Here is a 17,572-nt window from a genome sequence, read left to right on the forward strand (position 1 = left end):
AGACCTCCGGGACCCCCGGGACACCCCCAGACCCATGGGACCCCTTAGAGACCCCCGAGAGACCCCCGGGACCTCTGACCCAGGGACCCCCGAGAGGCCCCTGAGGGACCCCCGGGACCCCCGAGAGACCCCCGGGACCCCTGGGACACCTCCCAGACCCCCGAGAGACCCCCGGGACCCCCCAAATTCCCTCCAGGACCCCAAATCTGACCCTCAAACCCCCTGAGACCCCTCCAGAGCCCCACAGACCCCCCCCAAATTCCCTCCAGGACCCCAAAATTGACCCTCAAACCCCCTGAGACCCCTCCAGAGCCCCACGGATCCCCCAAAATTCCCTCCAGGACCCCAAAACCGACCCCAGCACCCCAATAAATCCCCCTGAGACCCCAAAACCGACCCCCAAAGCAGCCTCAAAGCCCCCTGAGACCCCTCCATAGCCCATGGACCCCCCAAATTCCCTTCAGGACCCCAAAAATGACCCTCAAACCCCTCTGAGACCCCTCCAGAGCCCCAGGGATCCCCCAAAATTCCCTCCAGGACCCCAAAACTGACCCTCAAAGCCCCCTGAGACCCCTCTAGAACCCCACAGACCCCCCCCAAATTCCATCCAGGACCCCAAAACCGACCCCAGCACCCCAATAAATCCCCCTGAGACCCCAAAACCGACCCCCAAAGCAGCCTGAAAGCCCCCTGAGACCCCTCCAGAGCCCCACAGATTCCCCAAAATTCCCTCCAGGACCCCAAAACCGACCCCGGCACCCCAAAAAATCCCCCCCATGGCTGAGGGAATCCCCCAAAATCCCCAAATTTTGGTGTAATTTTGGGGTAATTTCTGCTTTTTTTCTGTCTCCAGGGGCAAAATTACCAAGACAAAATTCTGGTGAGCGGGGAGAAAAATGGGGGGAGAATGGGGAATAAATTTAGGGGGGACCCTAAAACCTCCAAACCCATCCCAAATACGGGTTTAAAGGAAAGGTTTTTATGGAAAAAAATGGAAATACGGAAAAGGTTTTTAATAAAATTTAGGGTTCAGGGAAAGGGTTTTATGGAAATGTGGAATTAAGGAAAGGTTTTTATAAAATATGGGTTTAAGGAAAAGGATTTTACCCAAATATGGGTTTGGGGGAAAAGTTTCAATGGCAATATGGGATTAAGTGAAAGGTTTTTAATAAAATTTGGGTTTAAGGAGAAGATTTTAATGGAAATATGGGTTTAAGGGAAAGGTTTTTTTATCAAAAAATGTGTTTAAGGGAAAGGTTTTTATTGAAATATGGGTTGGATATTAGGAAAAGGATTTTACAGGAAAATGGGTTTAAGGGAAGGGCTTTGAGCAAAAAATGGGTTTAAGGGAAAGGTTTTTATGGAAATGTGGGATTAAAGAAAAGGTTTTTATGGAAATACGAGTTTAATGGAAAGATTTTTATGGAAATATCAGTTTAAGGGAAAGGTTTTTACGGAAATTTGGGTTTACGGGAAAGGTTTTTACCAAAATTTGAGTTTAAGGGAATGGTTTTTCCCAAAATTTGGGTTTAAGGGAAAGGGTTTTATGGAAAAATTGGATGAAGGGAAAGGTTTTTATGGAAAACCTTTACCAAAGTATGGGTTTAAAGGAAAGGTTTTTATGGAAATATGGGTTTAAGGGAAAGGTTTTTTTATCAAAAAATGTGTTTAAGAGAAAGGTTTTTATGGAAATATGGGTTGGATATTAGGAAAAGGATTTTACAGGAAAATGGGTTTAAGGGAAGGGCTTTGAGCAAAAAATGGGTTTAAGGGAAAGGTTTTTATGGAAATGTGGGATTAAAGAAAAGGTTTTTATGGAAATACGAGTTTAATGGAAAGATTTTTATGGAAATATCAGTTTAAGGGAAATGTTTTTATGGAAATTTGGGTTTACGGGAAAGGTTTTTACCAAAATTTGAGTTTAAGGGAATGGTTTTTCCCAAAATTTGGGTTTAAGGGAAAGGTTTTTATGGAAAAATTGGATTAAGGGAAAGGTTTTTGTGGAAATATGGGTTTAAACCCATTTTAGCAAAATGTGGGCATAAGGGAAAGATTTTTATGGAAATATGAGATTAATGAAAAGGTTTTTATGGAAAACCTTTACCAAAATATGGGTTTAAAGGAAAGGTTTTTATGGAAATATGGGTTTAAGGGAAAGGTTTTTTTATCAAAAAATGTGTTTAAAGGAAAGGTTTTTATGGAAATATGGGTTTAAAGGAAAGATTTTTTATGGAAAACATTTACCAAAGTTTTTATGGAAAACGTTTACCAAACTATGGGTTTAAGGGAACGGTTTTTATGGAAATAAGGGTTTAAGGGAAAGGTTTTTACCCAAAAATGGGTTAAAAAAATATATATATATATTTGTACTCATTGATGTCGCAAATCTCTTGTGATTCTGTGTGACCCAAACCCCCCCTCACCCCTCCTGTGTGACCGGGGCTGATTTTCCTGTCCCTCCCGTGTCCCCCCCGTGTCCCCCCCGTGTCCCCCGATGTCCCCCGTGTCCCCCTCGTGTCCCCCCCGTGTCCCCTGTCCCCTTGGGGTCCCCTGTGCCCCCATTATCCCCCGTGTCCCCGTGTCCCTTGCTGTCCCCCGTGTCCCCATTGTCGCCCGTGTCCCCCCCGTTTTCCCCCCCGTGTCCCTTGCTGTCCCCCGGGTCCCCATTGTCCCCCGTGTCCACCCCGTGTTCCCCCCGTGTCCCCTGTCCTCTTGGTGTCTCCCCTGTCCCCGTGTCCCTCTTGTGTCCCCCTTGTCCCCTCCGTGTCCCCCTTGTGTCCCCCTGTCCCCTTGGTGTCCCCTGTGCCCCCCGTGTCCCCCCCGTGTCTCTCGTGTCCCCCGCTGTCCCCCGCGTGTCCCTTGTGTCCCCCCCGTGTCCCTCGCTGTCCCCCGTGTCCCCTGTGTCCTTGGGGTCCCCCGTGTCCCTTTGTCCCCCGTGTCCACCCTGTCTTCCCCCCGTGTCCCTTTGTCCCCCGTGTCCACCCTGTCTTCCCCCCGTGTCCCCTGTCCTCTTGGTGTCCCCCGTGTCCCCCTTGTGTCCCCCTTGTGTCCGTGCCCCCCCCGTGTCCCCTGTGTCCCCCTTTGTCCTCAAACCCTCTCGCTGTCCCCCGTGTCCCCCATGTCCTCGTGTACCCCCCGTGTCCCTCGGTGTCCCCGTGTCCCTGTGTCCCCTTTGTCTCCCTTGTGTCTCCCCGTGTCCCTCGCTGTCCCTCGGTGTCCCCCCCCGTGTCCCCTGTGTCCCTCGGTGTCCCCTGTGTCCCCAAACCCTCTCACTGTCCCCTGTCCCCCCCGTGTCCCTCGCTGTCCCCGGTGTCCCCCCCGTGTCCCCACCCCCCGTCCCTGACCCGCAGCCGCCGCTTGCGCCGCCTGAACCGGCTGTGGCGGCGCCGCTGCCGCGCCGCGGTGAAATCCGTGTCCTTCTACTGGACCGTGCTGCTGCTCGTGTTCCTCAACACGCTCACCATCGCCTCCGAGCACCACGGGCAGCCGCCCTGGCTCACCGAGACGCAGGGTGGGGGAAACTGGGGCTCCCTGGGGCACCCCGAAATCCTCCGGGGCACCCCGAAATCCTTCGGTGCCACCCAGCGCTTCCCAGTGCATCTCAAACCTCCCAGTGCCTCCCAAACCCCCCGGGACCCCCGGATATCCTCCAGGGCACCCCCGACACTTCCCAGTGCCTCCCAAGACCCCTCAGTGCCCCCCAAACATCACCCCCCAACACCCCTCTGTGCCCCCAACACCCTCCAGTGCCCCCCCAACATCTCCCAGTGCTGCCCGACACCCCTCAGTGCCCCCCCAAACCCCTCGGTATCCCCCCAAAACCCCTCAGGGCCCCCCAACATTCCCCAGTGCCCCCCAACACCCTCCCTATGCCCCCCCAAACCCTTTGGTACCCCCCAACACCCTCCAGGGCCCCCAACACTTCCCAGTGCCTCTCAAACCTCCCCGTGCCCCCCAAACCCCTCAGTACCCCCAAGACCCCCCAGTGCCCCCCAAACATCATCCTCCAACACCCTCCAGGGCCCCTCAACACCCCTCAGTGCCCCCCAACACCCTCCAGGGCACCCCAAAATCCTCCAGTGCCCCCTGACACTTCCCAGTGTCACCCAAACCTCTCCGTGCTTCCCAAACCCCCCCGGGACCCCGGATATCCTCCAGGGCAACCCCCGCCACTTCCCAGTGCCTCCCAAGACCCCTCAGTGCCCCCAAGACCCCCCCAGTGCCCCCCAAACATCACCCCCCAACACCCCTCAGTGCCCCCCAACACCCCTCAGTGCCCCCAACACCCTCCAGTGCCCCCCAACACCTCCCAGTGCTGCCCGACACCTCCCAGTGCATCTCAAACTCCTCAATGCTTTCCAAACCCCCCAGTGCCCCCCCAACACCTCCTCCAGAGCTCGGGGGTCCCATCCCACCCTCCTGGGGGTGACCCGGCTGTGTCCCCCCCATCCCAAACATCGGGGGTCCCATCCCACCCTCCGGGGGGGGTGACCCGGCTGTGTCCCCTCGGTGTCCCCATCACCCCCAGATCTCGGGGGTCCCATCCCACCCTCCGGGGGGGGGTGACCCGGCTGTGTCCCCAGGTGTCCCCATCACCCCCAGAGCTCGGGGGTCCCATCCCACCCTCCGAGGGGTGACCCGGCTGTGTCCCCTCGGTGTCCCCATCACCCCCAGAGCTCGGGGGTCTCATCCCACCCTCCCGAGGGGTGACCCGGCTGTGTCCCCCGCCGTCCCCCCCCATCACCCCCAGAGCTCGGGGGTCTCATCCCACTCGTGGTATTTCTCCTGGTGGGTGACCCGGCTGCGTCCCCAGAGCCCGGGGGTCCCATCCCGCCCTCCCGGGGTGTGACCCGGCTGTGTCCCCGCTGTCCCCCCCCCAGCCTACGCCAACAAGGCGCTGCTGTCGCTCTTCGCGGCCGAGATGGTGCTGAAGCTCTACGCGCTGGGCCCCTCGTGTTACTTCGCGAGCTTCTTCACCGCTTCGATTGCTTCGTGGTGTGCGGGGGCGTGCTGGAGACCGCGCTGGTGGAGCGGGGCGCGATGGAGCCGCTCGGCATCTCCGTGCTGCGCTGCGTGCGCCTGCTGCGCGTCTTCAAGTCACCCGGTGAGGGGATGGTGAGGGGACAGAGTGGGGACAGGGTGGGGATGGAGCGGGGACAGAGTGGGGACAGGGTGGGGACAGGGTGGGGATGGAGCGGGGACAGGGTGGGGACAGGGTGGGGACGGAGCGGGGACAGGGTGGGGACAGGGTGGGGACGGAGCGGGGACAGGGTGGGGATGGAGCGGGGACAGGGCGGGGACAGCGTGGGGACGGGTCGGGACACACGGTGGGACACACTGACAGTGGGACATACCGACACCGGGACACACTGACACGGAGACAGCGTGAGGACACGTAGTGGGACACACCGACACCAGGACAGAGCGGGGACAGGGTGGGGACAGGGTGGGGACACACCGACAGTGGGACACTCCAGCACCAGGACAGCGCGGGCTCATGCCGACAGTGGGACACACTGATACTGGGACAGCATGGGGACATGCTGCAGGACACACTGACAGTGGGACACACTGACACCGGGATACATGACAGTGGGACATGCCGACAGCAGGACACACTGACACCGGGACAGTGCAGGGACAACGCAGGGACACATCGACAGTGGGACACACTGACACTGGGACACACCAACAGTGGGACACACAGACAGTGGGACACACTGAGAGTGGGACACATCAACAATGGGACACACGAGCACTGGGACACCCCAGTGCCCCAACACTGGGATGCCCCAACACCGGGACAGCGTGGGGCCACGCAGTGGGACACACCAACACCAGGACACCCTGACACTGGGACATACCGACGGTGTCCCTGACACCGGGACAGTGCGGGGACAGCGTGGGGACGGGTTGGGACACACGGGGGGACACACCAACAGTGGGACACCCCAACACTGCGACACACAGACACCGGGACACACTGACACTGGGACAGCACTGGGACACACAGCGGGACATGCAGGGGGACACCCCGACTGTGGGACACACTGACACTGGGACACACTGACACTGGGACACACTGACAGCTGGGACAGCGGAGGGACATGCTGCAGGGCACACCGACTGTGGGACACGCTGACACGGGGACACCCCAACACTGGGAGAGCACAGGGACAGCGCGGGGACACGCACTGGGACACACCGACAGTGGGACAGCACAGTGTCCCAACACTGGGACACCCCGACACTGGGACAGCGCAGGGCCACACAGTGGGACACACCCGGCACCAGGTCAGCGCGGGGACACACTGACAGTGGGACACCACAGCACTGGGACAGGGACACGTCAGTGCCACACACTGGGACACACCAATGGCAGTACACACTGGGACACACTGACACCGGGACAGCATGGGGACAGTGCGGTGACATGTCAACAGTGGGACACACTGACACTGGGACAGCACGGGGACAAGCAGCGGGACACACCAACAGTGGGACACCCCAGCACCGGGACAGCACGGGGACCCACAGTGGGACATGACACGCCGACAGTGGGACACATCGACACCAGGACACACTGACAGTGGGACACACCGACACCGGGACACACCGACACCGGGACACATCGACACCAGGACACACTGACAGTGGGACACACCGACACTGGGACACACCAACACTGGGACAGCGCAGAGACACGCAGCGTGTTGGCTCTGTACTGTCCATCCAGCCCTGCCCAGTGCTCCCAGTCCCTCCCAGTGCTCCCAGTAACCCCAGTATCCCTTAGGCACTGGGTGTCCCTGAGCAATCTCATGGGCTCCCTGCTGAACTCCATGAAATCCATCCATCCCTTCCCAGTGCCCCCAGTCCATCCCAGTGCCCCCCAGTGCTCCCAGTAACCCCAGTATCCCACAGGCACTGGGCATCCCTGAGTAATCTGGTCAGTTCTCTGCTGAACTCCATGAAATCCATTCATCCCTTCCCAGTGCTCCCAGTAACCCCAGTATCCCTTAGGCACTGGGCGTCCCTGAGCAATCTGGTCGGGTCCCTGCTGAACTCCATGAAATCCATCGCCTCGCTGCTGCTGCTGCTCTTCCTCTTCATCATCATCTTCGCCCTGCTGGGCATGCAGCTCTTCGGGGGCCGCTTCAGCTTCGACGAGACGCAGACCAAGCGCAGCACCTTCGACACCTTCCCCCAGGCGCTGCTCACAGTGTTCCAGGTACCCCGAAACCCCAGGGGGACCCCAAAACCTGGGGGAAACCCCAAAACGTGGAGGGAAACCCAAAACCTGGGGGGAACCTTCTGGGGTACCCCAAAACCTCAGGGAGACCCCAAAGACCAAGCGCACGCAGCACCTTCGACACCTTCCCGCAGGCGCTGCTCACCGTCTTCCAGGTATCCCGAAACCCCAGGGGGACCCCAAAACCTGGGGAACCTTTAGGGGAATTTAGGGGAACCCCAAAACCTCAGGGAGACCCCCCAGGCCCTGCTCACCGTGTTCCAGGTACCCCGAAAACGGGGGGACCCCAAAACCTCAGAGGAACCTTTTGGGGTATCCCCCAAAACCTCAGGGGAACCCCATAACCTCAGGGAAACCCCACAGGCCCTGCTCACGGTGTTGCAGGTACCCCAAAACCCGGGGGGGCCCCAAAACCCGGGGGAACATTTTAGGGTACCCCAAAACCTGGGAGGAACCTTTTGGGGTACCCCAAAACCTCAGGGAGACCCCGCAGACCAAGCGCACGCAGCACCTTCGACACCTTCCCGCAGGCGCTGCTCACCGTCTTCCAGGTACCCCGAAACCCCAGGGGGACCCCAAAACCTGTGGGAGACATTTTGGGGTATCCCAAAACCCGAGGGGAACACCCCCAGGTGCTGCTCACCGTGTTCCAGGTATCCCAAAAACTGGGAGGTACCCCAAAACCTCAGGGAGACCCCAAAGCCTTCAGGGTGTCCCTGAAATCCCAAAGAAAACCGCAAAATGCAGAGGGGACCCCAAAGCCATGAGGAGACCCCAAAACCTGGAGGGAGCCTTTTGGGGAACCCCAAAACCTGGGGGGGACCTGGGATGGCACTGAGGTTTTGGGGTGTCCCCGTTTTTGGGGTGCAGATCCTGACGGGCGAGGACTGGAACGCGGTGATGTACGGTGGCACTGAGGTGTTGGGGTGGCACTGAGGTGTTGGGGTGGCACTGAGGGGTGTCACTGAGGTTTTGGGGTGTCCCCGTTTTTGGGGTGCAGATCCTGACGGGCGAGGACTTGAATGCAGTGATGTACGGTGGCACTGAGGTTTAGGGGTGCCCCAGATTTTGGGGTGTCACTGAGGTTTTGGGCTGTCCCCGTTTTTGGGGTGCAGATCCTGACGGGCGAGGACTGGAACGCGGTGATGTACGATGGTACTGAGGTTTTGGGGTATAACTGAGGTTTTGGGGTGCTGAGGTTTTTGGGGTGCCCAGTTTTGGGGTGTCATTGATGTTTTGGGGTGCCCTGGTTTTTGGGGTGTTACTGACAGGTCTCACTGAGGTTTTGGGGTGTCACTGAGGTTTTTGGGGTGCAGATCCCGATGGGCGAAGACTGGAACACGGTGATGTACGGTGGCACTGAGGTTTTGGGGTGCCCCAGTTTTTGGGGTATAACTGAGGTTTTGGGGTGTCCCGGGTTTTGGGGCGTTACTGACGGGTCTCACTGAGGTTTTGGGGTGCCCCGTTTTTGGGGTGCAGATCCTGACGGGCGAGGACTGGAATGCCGTGATGTACGATGGCACTGAGGTTTTGGGGTGACACTGAGGAGTGTCACTGAGGTTTTGGGGTGTCCCCGGTTTTGGGGTGTCCCTGAGGTTTTTGGGGTTTTTTGGGGTGCAGATCCTGACGGGCGAGGACTGGAACGCGGTGATGTACGGTGGCACTGAGGTTTTGGGGTGCCCGGTTTTTAGGGTGTCCCGGTTTTTGGGGTGGTGCTGAGGTTTTGGGGTGTCCCCGTTTTTTGGGGTGCCCCATTTTTGGGGTGCAGATCCTGACGGGCGAGGACTGGAACGCCGTCATGTACGATGGCACTGATGTTTTGGGGTATAACTGAGGTTTTTTGGGGTGTCCCGGGTTTTGGGGTGTTACTGACGGGTCTCACTGAGGTTTTGGGGTGTCCCTGAGGTTTTTGGGGTTTTTGGGGTGCAGATCCTGACGGGCGAGGACTGGAACGCCGTCATGTACGATGGCATCATGGCCTACGGCGGGCCCGTGTTCCCCGGGATGCTCGTCTGCGTTTACTTCGTCATCCTCTTCATCTGCGGCAACTGTGAGTGCCCAACTGGGGAAACTGGGAGCACTGGGAGGGACTGGGAGGGGAACTGGGAGGGACTGGGAGCACTGGGATGGACTGGGAGGGACTGGGAGGGGAACTGGGAGGGACTGGGAAATACTGGGACGATTCTGGGAGCATACTGGGAGGATACTGGAAGGATAATGGAGGATACTGGGGGATACTGGGAGCACACTGGGAGGATACTGGGAGGGTGTTTGGGGACACTGGGGGATACTGGGGGGCACCGGGAGGATACTGGGAGCCTACCGGGAGATACTGGGGGTACTGGGAGCACAGGAGGTACTGGGAGGGACTGGGAGCACTGGGAGGATACTGGGAGGATACTGGGAGGATACTGTGCGTTACTGGGAGCAGTGGGAGGGACTGGGGGCACTGTGAGGGACTGGGGGTACTGGGATGGACTGGGAACTCTGGGAGCACTGTGGATACTGGGGGCACTGGGAGAACTGGGGGTACTGGGAGGGACTGGGGCATACTGGGAACATACTGGGATATACTGGGGCATACTGGGAGCATACTGGGAACATACTGGGATATACTGGGAGCATACTGGGCCATAGTGGGAGCACACTGGGAGCATACTGGGAGCATACTGGGCCATACTGGGAGCATACTGGGCCATACTGGGAGCATACTGGGAGCACTGGGAGCATACTGGGCCATACTGGGCCACACTGGGATATACTGGGAGCATACTGAGCCATACTGGGCTATACTGGGATATACTGGGAGCACTGGGAGCACTGGGAGCATACTGGGATATACTGGGATGCACTGGGAGCATACTGGGCCATACTGGGATATACTGGGAGCACTGGTGCCCCCTCCCCCCTCAGACATCCTCCTCAACGTCTTCCTGGCCATCGCCGTGGACAACCTGGCCGACGGTGACAACATCAACTCGGGGGGGGACAAAAAGTGAGACCCCTCCCCATCCCCCCGACCCCCGAGACCCCCGAGACCCCCATCCCCTGGGACCCCCGGGACCCCTTTTGGGGGGGTCCGACCCCCGGGACCCCCTGAACCCCCTTTTGGGGTGATGGGGAGGGGTCCCCAATACCTGAGACCCCCGGGATCCCATTTGGGGGTGATGGGGAGGGGTCACCCCAATCCCTGGGATCACTTTTGGGGTGATGGGGAGGGGTCCCCACATCCCTTGAGACCCCCAGGTCCCCATTTGGGGTGATGGGGAGGGGTCCCCAATCCCCTGGGACCCATTTTGGGGGGTCTGACCCCCAGGACCCCCGGGATCCCCTTTTGGGAGTGATGGGGAGGGGTCCCCACATCCCCTGGGACCCCCTTTTGGGGGGGTGCGACCCCCGGGCTGAGCCCCCTTTGTCCCCAAACGCAGGGACAAGGCCGGGGAGGAGGGGACAGGGACAGAGAGCCAGGAGGTGGCCGTGAAGGTGAGGGGGGGTCCCGGGGGTGACATTGATTTGGGGGTGGTCCTGGGGGTGACATTGATTTGGGGGGTGACAGTGACTGGGGGGTCCCGGGGGGTGACATTGATTGGGGGGGGGTCCCGGGGGGGGGTGACATTGATTAGGGGGGGTTCCGGGGGGTGACATTGATTTGGGGGGGTCCCGGGGGGGTGACATTGATTAGGGGGGTCCAAGGGGGTGACATTGATTTGGGGGGGGTCCCAGGGGGTGACATTGATTAGGGGGGGTCCCAGGGGGTGACATTGATTTGGGGGGTGGTGACAGTGACTGGGGGGGGTCCTCACCCCCCTCCCCCTCCCCAGGTCGAGGGGGATCCGCAGGAGGAAGAGGAGGAGGAGGAGGAAGAGGGGGAGGAAGGTGAGTGTGACCTGCATGGGGGACATTGGGGACACTGGGGACATTGCGGCGGTGGCAGTGCCTGGGGTGGGGGTCCCTTGGCGGGGGAGGTGACACGGGGGTCCCTGGGGTGTGACAATGGCTGGACACGGGGGGAGGTGACACGAGCGTCTCTAGAGGGGGGGATGTGAAACGAGGGTCCCCAAAGGGGGAGGTGACACGGGTGTCCCCGCAGGTGACACAGGTGACACGGGGAGGTGACACGGGGGTCTCTAGAGGGGAGGATATGACACGGGGGTCCCTGGGGGGAGGGAGGTGACACGGGGGTCCCCAGAGGGGGGGGGAGGGGACACGGGGGTCCTTAGGGAGGTGACAATGGTGGAACACGGGGGATGTGACACGGGTGTCCCCTCAGGTGACACGGGGACATTGAGGGGGATAATGTGACACGGGGAGGTGACACGGGGGTCCCTGCAGGTGACACGGGTGTCCCCGGGGGGGGATGTGACACGGGGAGGTGACACAAGTGACACGGGTGTCCCCGCAGCTGACATGGGGGTCCCTGGGGAAGGGGAGGTGACACAGGTGACACGGGGAGGTGACACGGGTGTCCCCGCAGGTGACACGGGGGTCCCTGGGAGGAGGGAGGTGACACGGATGTCCCTTGCAGGTGACACGGGAACACTGAAGGGGGATAATGTGACACGGGGAGGGGACACGGGGGTCCCTTTTAGGGGGGATGTGACACGGGGAGGTGACACGGGTGTCCCCGCAGGTGACGAGGAGCCCGCGGGGGACAGGGACAGCCTGGGCAGGGCCCGCCTGGAGTCGCTGGAGGAGCCCCCCAAGACCAAAGTGACCCCGATCCCCGAGGGCAGCGCCTTCTTCGTGCTCAGCAGCACCAACCCGTGAGCACTGGGAAACTGGGCAAACTGGGAGGGACTGGGACTGGGGAAACTGGGAGGGACTGGGACTGGGTGGACTGGGAGGGACTGGGGAAACTGGGGGGACTGGGGGTACAGGGATGGGAGCAGCACCAACCCGTGAGAGACTGGGGAAACTGGGAGGGACTGGGATGGACTGGGGGGACTGGGATGGACTGGGGGGACTGGTAGCACTGGGCTTGGAGACGCAAACTGGGATGGACTGGGAGCACTGGGATGGACCGGGGGGACTGGGCACTGGGGGGATTGGGATTGGAGACACAAACTGGGAGAACTGGGGGGACTGGGATGGACTGGGAGGGACTGGGAGCACTGCACTGCAGTAACTGGGAGCACTGGGCTAACTGGTATGAACTGGGAGCACTGGGAACTGGGGGAACTGGGATGAACTGGGATGTACTGGGATGAACTGGGATGAACTGGAATGAACTGAGAGCACTGAGAGCACTGGGATGCACAGATGTAACTGGGATGAACTGGGATTGGAGACACAAACTGGGAGAACTGGGGTAACTGGGATGAACTGGGCTGTACTGATCTGTACTGGTCTGAACTGGTGTGTACTGGTCCGTACTGGGATGAACTGGTCCGTACTGGTCCGTACTGGTCCCTGTCCCCCAGGCTGCGGGTGAAGTGCCACGCGCTGATCAACCACCACATCTTCACCAACCTCATCCTCGTCTTCATCATCCTCAGCAGCATCTCCCTGGCGGCCGAGGACCCCGTGCGGGCCCACTCACCCCGGAACCACGTACTGGGAACACTGGGAGCACTGGGAGGGACTGGGAACCACGTACTGGGCAAACTGGGAACACTGGGAGGGACTGGGAGGGGCTGGGAGGGACTGGGAGAGGGCAACTGGGAGCACTGGGGGCGTTACTGGGAGCACTGGGATGTTACTGGTGTGTTACTGGTGTGTTACTGGGAGCACTGGGATGTTACTGGTGTGTTACTGATGCCTTACTGGGAGCACTGGGATGTAACTGGGAGCACTGGTGTGTTACTGGGATATTACTGGGATGTTACTGGTGTGTTACTGGTGCCTTACTGGGAGCACTGGGATGTAACTGGGAGCACTGGGAGCACTGGTGTGTTACTGCGATGTTACTGGTGTGTTACTGGTGCCTTACTGGGAGCACTGGGAGCACTGGTGTGTAACTGGGAGCACTGGGATGTTACTGGGATGTTACTGGGAGCGCTGGTGTGGCACTGGGAGCACTGGGATGTTACTGGTGTGTTACTGGTGCCTTACTGGGAGCACTGGGAGCACTGGTGTGTTACTGGTGTGTTACTGGTGTCCCCCCGTTCCCCCCTCAGATTTTGGGGTACTTTGATTACGCCTTCACCTCCATCTTCACCGTGGAGATCCTGCTCAAGGTGTGGGGGAGACCTGGGGGTTTTGGGGTCCCCAGGGGTTTGGGGTTCCTTGGGGTCTTTGGGGTTCCCAGGGTGATTTTTGAGGTTCCCAGGATGATTTTGGGGTGCCCAGTGTGATTTTGGGGTGCCCCACAGATGACGGTGTTCGAGGGGTTCCCAGGATGGTTTCTGGGGTTCCCAGGATGGTTTTTGGGGTTCCTAGGATGGTTTTGGGGTGGGTTTTTGGGGTTCCCAGGGTGATTTTGGGGTCCCCCACAGATGACGGTGTTTGGGGGGTTCCCAGGATGGTTTTGGGGTTCCCAGGATGGTTTTGGGGTGGGTTTTTGGGGTTCTCAGTGTTATTTTGGGGTCCCCCACAGATGATGGTGTTCGGGGGGTTCCCAGAATGGTTTCTGGGGTTCCCAGGATGGTTTTGGGGTGGGTTTTTGGGGTTCTCAGTGTGATTTTGGGGTGCCCCACAGATGACGGTGTTCGGGGGGTTCCCAGGATGATTTTGGGGTGCCCAGGATGATTTTGGGGTCCCCCACAGATGACGGTGTTCGGGGGGTTCCTGCACAAGGGCTCCTTCCTGCGGAATTGGTTCAACCTCCTGGATGTGCTGGTGGTCGGCGTGTCCCTCATCTCCTTCGGCATGCAGTGAGCAACTGGGCAAACTGGGAGCACTGGGAGAGCCAATGGGGACAACTGGGAGCACTGGGAGCAACTGGGAATGCTGCTGGGGGCAACTGGGAGCACTGGGAGGGACCAGGCTCAACACTGGGAGCACTGGGAGGGTACAGGGAACCTCACTGGGAGCACTGCTGGGGACAACTGGGAGCACTGGGGCCGTTACTGGGAGCATTGGTATGTTACTGGGAGCACTGGGGCCGTTACTGGTGTGTTACTGGGAGCACTGGGGGGGTTACTGGGAGCACTGGGGCCGTTACTGGTGTGTTACTGGGAGCACTGGGAGCCCTTACCGGGAGCACTGGTGTGTTAGTGGGAGCGCTGGGGGGGGTTACTGGTGCATTACTGGTGCCTTACTGGGAGCACTGGGAGCCCTTACTGGGAGCACTGGTGTGTCACTGGTGTGTCACTGGTGCCTTACTGGGAGCACTGGGGTCTTACTGGGGGGTTACTGGTGTGTCACTGGTGCTTTACTGGGAGCACTGGGGTCTTACTGGGGGGTTACTGGTGTGTTACTGGTGCCTTACTGGGAGCACTGGTGCCTTACTGGGAGCACTGGTTTCCCCGGCAGCTCCAGCGCCATCTCGGTGGTGAAGATCCTGCGGGTGCTGCGGGTGCTGCGGCCCCTGAGAGCCATCAACAGGGCCAAGGGGCTCAAGGTGGGAACTGGGAGGGACTGGGAGCTGTCCCTGTCCCCCCACTCTGGTAACACCCCTGTCCATGCCCTGGTGACACTGTAGCTGTCCCTGTCCCCAGCACGTGGTGCAGTGCGTGTTCGTGGCCATGCCCTGGTGACACTGCTGTTCCTGTCCCTGTCCCCGTTGTGTCCCCAGCACGTGGTGCAGTGCGTGTTCGTGGCCATGCCCTGGTGACACAGCTGTCCCTGTCCCTGGTGACACTGCTGTCTGTCCCTGTCCCTGGTGACACTGTCCCTCTCCCTGTCCCCGTTGTGTCCCCAGCACGTGGTGCAGTGCATGTTCATGGCCATGCCCTGGTGACCCTGTCCCTGGTGACATTGTCCCTGTCCCTGTTGTGTCCCCAGCACGTGGTGCAGTGCGTGTTCGTGGCCATGCCCTAGTGACCCTGTCCCTGTCCCTGGTGACACTGTCCCTGTCCCCGTTGTGTCCCCAGCACGTGGTGCAGTGCGTGTTCGTGGCCATCCGCACCATCGGTAACATCATGATCGTCACCACGCTGCTGCAGTTCATGTTCGCCTGCATCGGGGTGCAGCTCTTCAAGGTGACCCTGCTGTCCCCAAACCCCCCTGAGGTGTCCCCAAACCCCATTGAGGGGTCCCCAAACCCCATTGAGGGGTCCCCAACCCCTTCTGAGGGGTCCCCAAACCCCCAGGGGCTGAGGGACCCCCCAATCCCCCCAGGGCAAGTTCTACAGCTGCACGGACGAGGCCAAGCACACGCCGGGAGAGTGCAAGTGAGCGCCGCCCCAAAACTGACCCTGCACCCCAAAAACAACCCCACACCCCAAAAAGACCTCATACCCCAAAAACGAATCCGTGCCCCAAAAACAACCCTGCACCCCAAAATGACCCTGCACCCCCAAAACAAACCCACACCCTAAAAATGACCCCACACCCAAAAACGACTCCACGCCCCAAAAACCACCCCGCACCCCAAAAACAATCCCACACCCCGAAAACACCCCGTGCCCCAAAAATGACCCTGCACTCCAAACCGAGCCCTGCACCCCAAAAACCACACCACTGTCCCCATGTCCCCACCCCAGGGGGACATTCCTGGTGTACAAGGACGGGGACGTGTCCCACCCCTCAGTGGTGGCAGTGTCTCACCCTCGCTGTCCCCGTGTCCCCATCCCAGGGGGGTACAAGAATGGGGACGTGTCCCACCCCTCAGTGGTGGCAATGTCCCCATGTCCCCACCCCAGGGGGACATTCCTGGTGTACAATGGTGTACATTCCTGGGTGGCAATGTCCCCATGTCCCCATCCCAGGGGGACATTCCTGGTCTACAAGGACGGGGACGTGTCCCACCTCTCAGTGGTGGCAATGTCCCCATGTCCCCACCCCAGGGGGACATTCCTGGTCTACAAGGACGGGGACGTGTCCCACCCCTCGGTCCGGGAGCGCCTCTGGCTCAACAGCGACTTCAACTTCGACAACGTCCTGGCGGGGATGATGGCTCTGTTCACCGTGTCCACCTTCGAGGGGTGGCCTGCGTGAGTCCCCGGGGGTGGGCGGGCACGGGGACACTGCCACCCCCTTGGGGACACCCCCAGCACCGTGTGTCCCCCCACCCTGTCCCCAGGCTGCTGTACAAGGCCATCGACGCCAATGCCGAGAACCAGGGGCCCATCTACAACTACCGCGTGGAGATCTCCATCTTCTTCATCGTCTACATCATCGTCATTGCCTTCTTCATGATGAACATCTTCGTGGGCTTCGTCATCATCACCTTCCGCGCGCAGGGCGAGAGCGAGTACCGCAACTGCGAGCTGGACAAGAACCAGGTCTGGGGACAGGCTGGCCATGGTCCTGTGGTGTCCCCATGGCCCTGTGGTGTCCCTGTGGCCCTGTGGTGTCCCCATACCCCTTGTGATGTCTCCTTGGCTCTACAGTGTTCCCTTGGCCCTGTGGTGTCCCCTTGGCTCTGCAGTGTCCCCATGGACCTGTGGTGTCCCCATGGCTCTGCAGTGTCCCCTTGTTCCCATGACCCTGTGGTGTCCCCATGGCTCTGCAGTGTCCCCTTGGCCCTTTGGTGTCCCCTTATCTCCATAGCCCTGCTGTGTCCCCTTGGCTCTGTGGTGTCCCCATGGCCCTGTGGTGTCCCCATGGCTCTGCAGTGTCCCCTTGTCTCTGTGATGTCCTCTTGTCTCCATGGCCCTGCTGTGTCCCCATGGTTCTGCTGTGTCCCCATGGTTCTGCTGTGTCCCCATGGTTCTGCAGTGTCCCCTTGGCCCTATGGTGTCCCCATGCCCCTGCCGCGTCCCCTTGGCTCTGCGATGTCCTCATGGCCCTGTGCTGTCCCCATGGCCCTGTAGAGTCCCATGTACCTGGGCCATCTCCATGTTCCCACAGCAGCAGAGTGCAGGGACAGAGGGGTGGCAGTGTCCCCTCACTGTCCCCATGTTGTCCCCAGCACCAGTGCGTGGAGTACGCTCTGAAGGCGCAGCCGCTGCGCCACTACATCCCCAAGAACCGCACCCAGTACCGCGCGTGGGCCATGGTCATGGGGTGGCCGTGTCCCCACACTGTCTCCACACTGTCCCCATGCTGTCCCCACCCTGTCCCTCACTGTCCCCACATTGTCCCCTCAGCGCCAGTGCGTGGAGTACGCTCTGAAGGCGCAGCCGCTGCGCCGCTACATCCCCAAGAACCGCACCCAGTACCGCGTGTGGGCCATGGTCAACTCCACGGCCTTTGAGTACATCATGTTCGTCCTCATCCTCCTCAACACCATTGCCCTGGCCGTGCAGGTGAGGGGGACACACCTGGGGGACACAGGGG

General features: G+C 59.9%; 1 protein-coding gene across 1 annotated transcript in view; it reads left to right on the plus strand.

Moving 5' to 3' along the window:
• CACNA1F (calcium voltage-gated channel subunit alpha1 F) overlaps positions 1-17,572 on the plus strand; it is a 44,765-nt gene that overhangs the window by 18,336 nt on the left and 8,857 nt on the right. Inside the window, 20 exon segments of the mRNA XM_058822454.1 lie at positions 854-880; positions 3,351-3,511; positions 4,881-4,973; positions 4,976-5,096; positions 6,265-6,273; positions 7,021-7,228; positions 9,179-9,299; positions 10,163-10,244; positions 10,678-10,732; positions 11,071-11,125; positions 11,880-12,012; positions 12,670-12,799; positions 13,366-13,425; positions 13,955-14,061; positions 14,663-14,750; positions 15,223-15,330; positions 15,470-15,522; positions 16,138-16,284; positions 16,374-16,575; positions 17,383-17,541. Coding sequence (XP_058678437.1) covers positions 854-880; positions 3,351-3,511; positions 4,881-4,973; positions 4,976-5,096; positions 6,265-6,273; positions 7,021-7,228; positions 9,179-9,299; positions 10,163-10,244; positions 10,678-10,732; positions 11,071-11,125; positions 11,880-12,012; positions 12,670-12,799; positions 13,366-13,425; positions 13,955-14,061; positions 14,663-14,750; positions 15,223-15,330; positions 15,470-15,522; positions 16,138-16,284; positions 16,374-16,575; positions 17,383-17,541 — 2,119 coding nt within the window.

The sequence above is a fragment of the Ammospiza caudacuta genome, chromosome 32 (assembly GCF_027887145.1).
Source record: "Ammospiza caudacuta isolate bAmmCau1 chromosome 32, bAmmCau1.pri, whole genome shotgun sequence".
Taxonomy (NCBI): Eukaryota; Metazoa; Chordata; class Aves; order Passeriformes; family Passerellidae; genus Ammospiza; species Ammospiza caudacuta.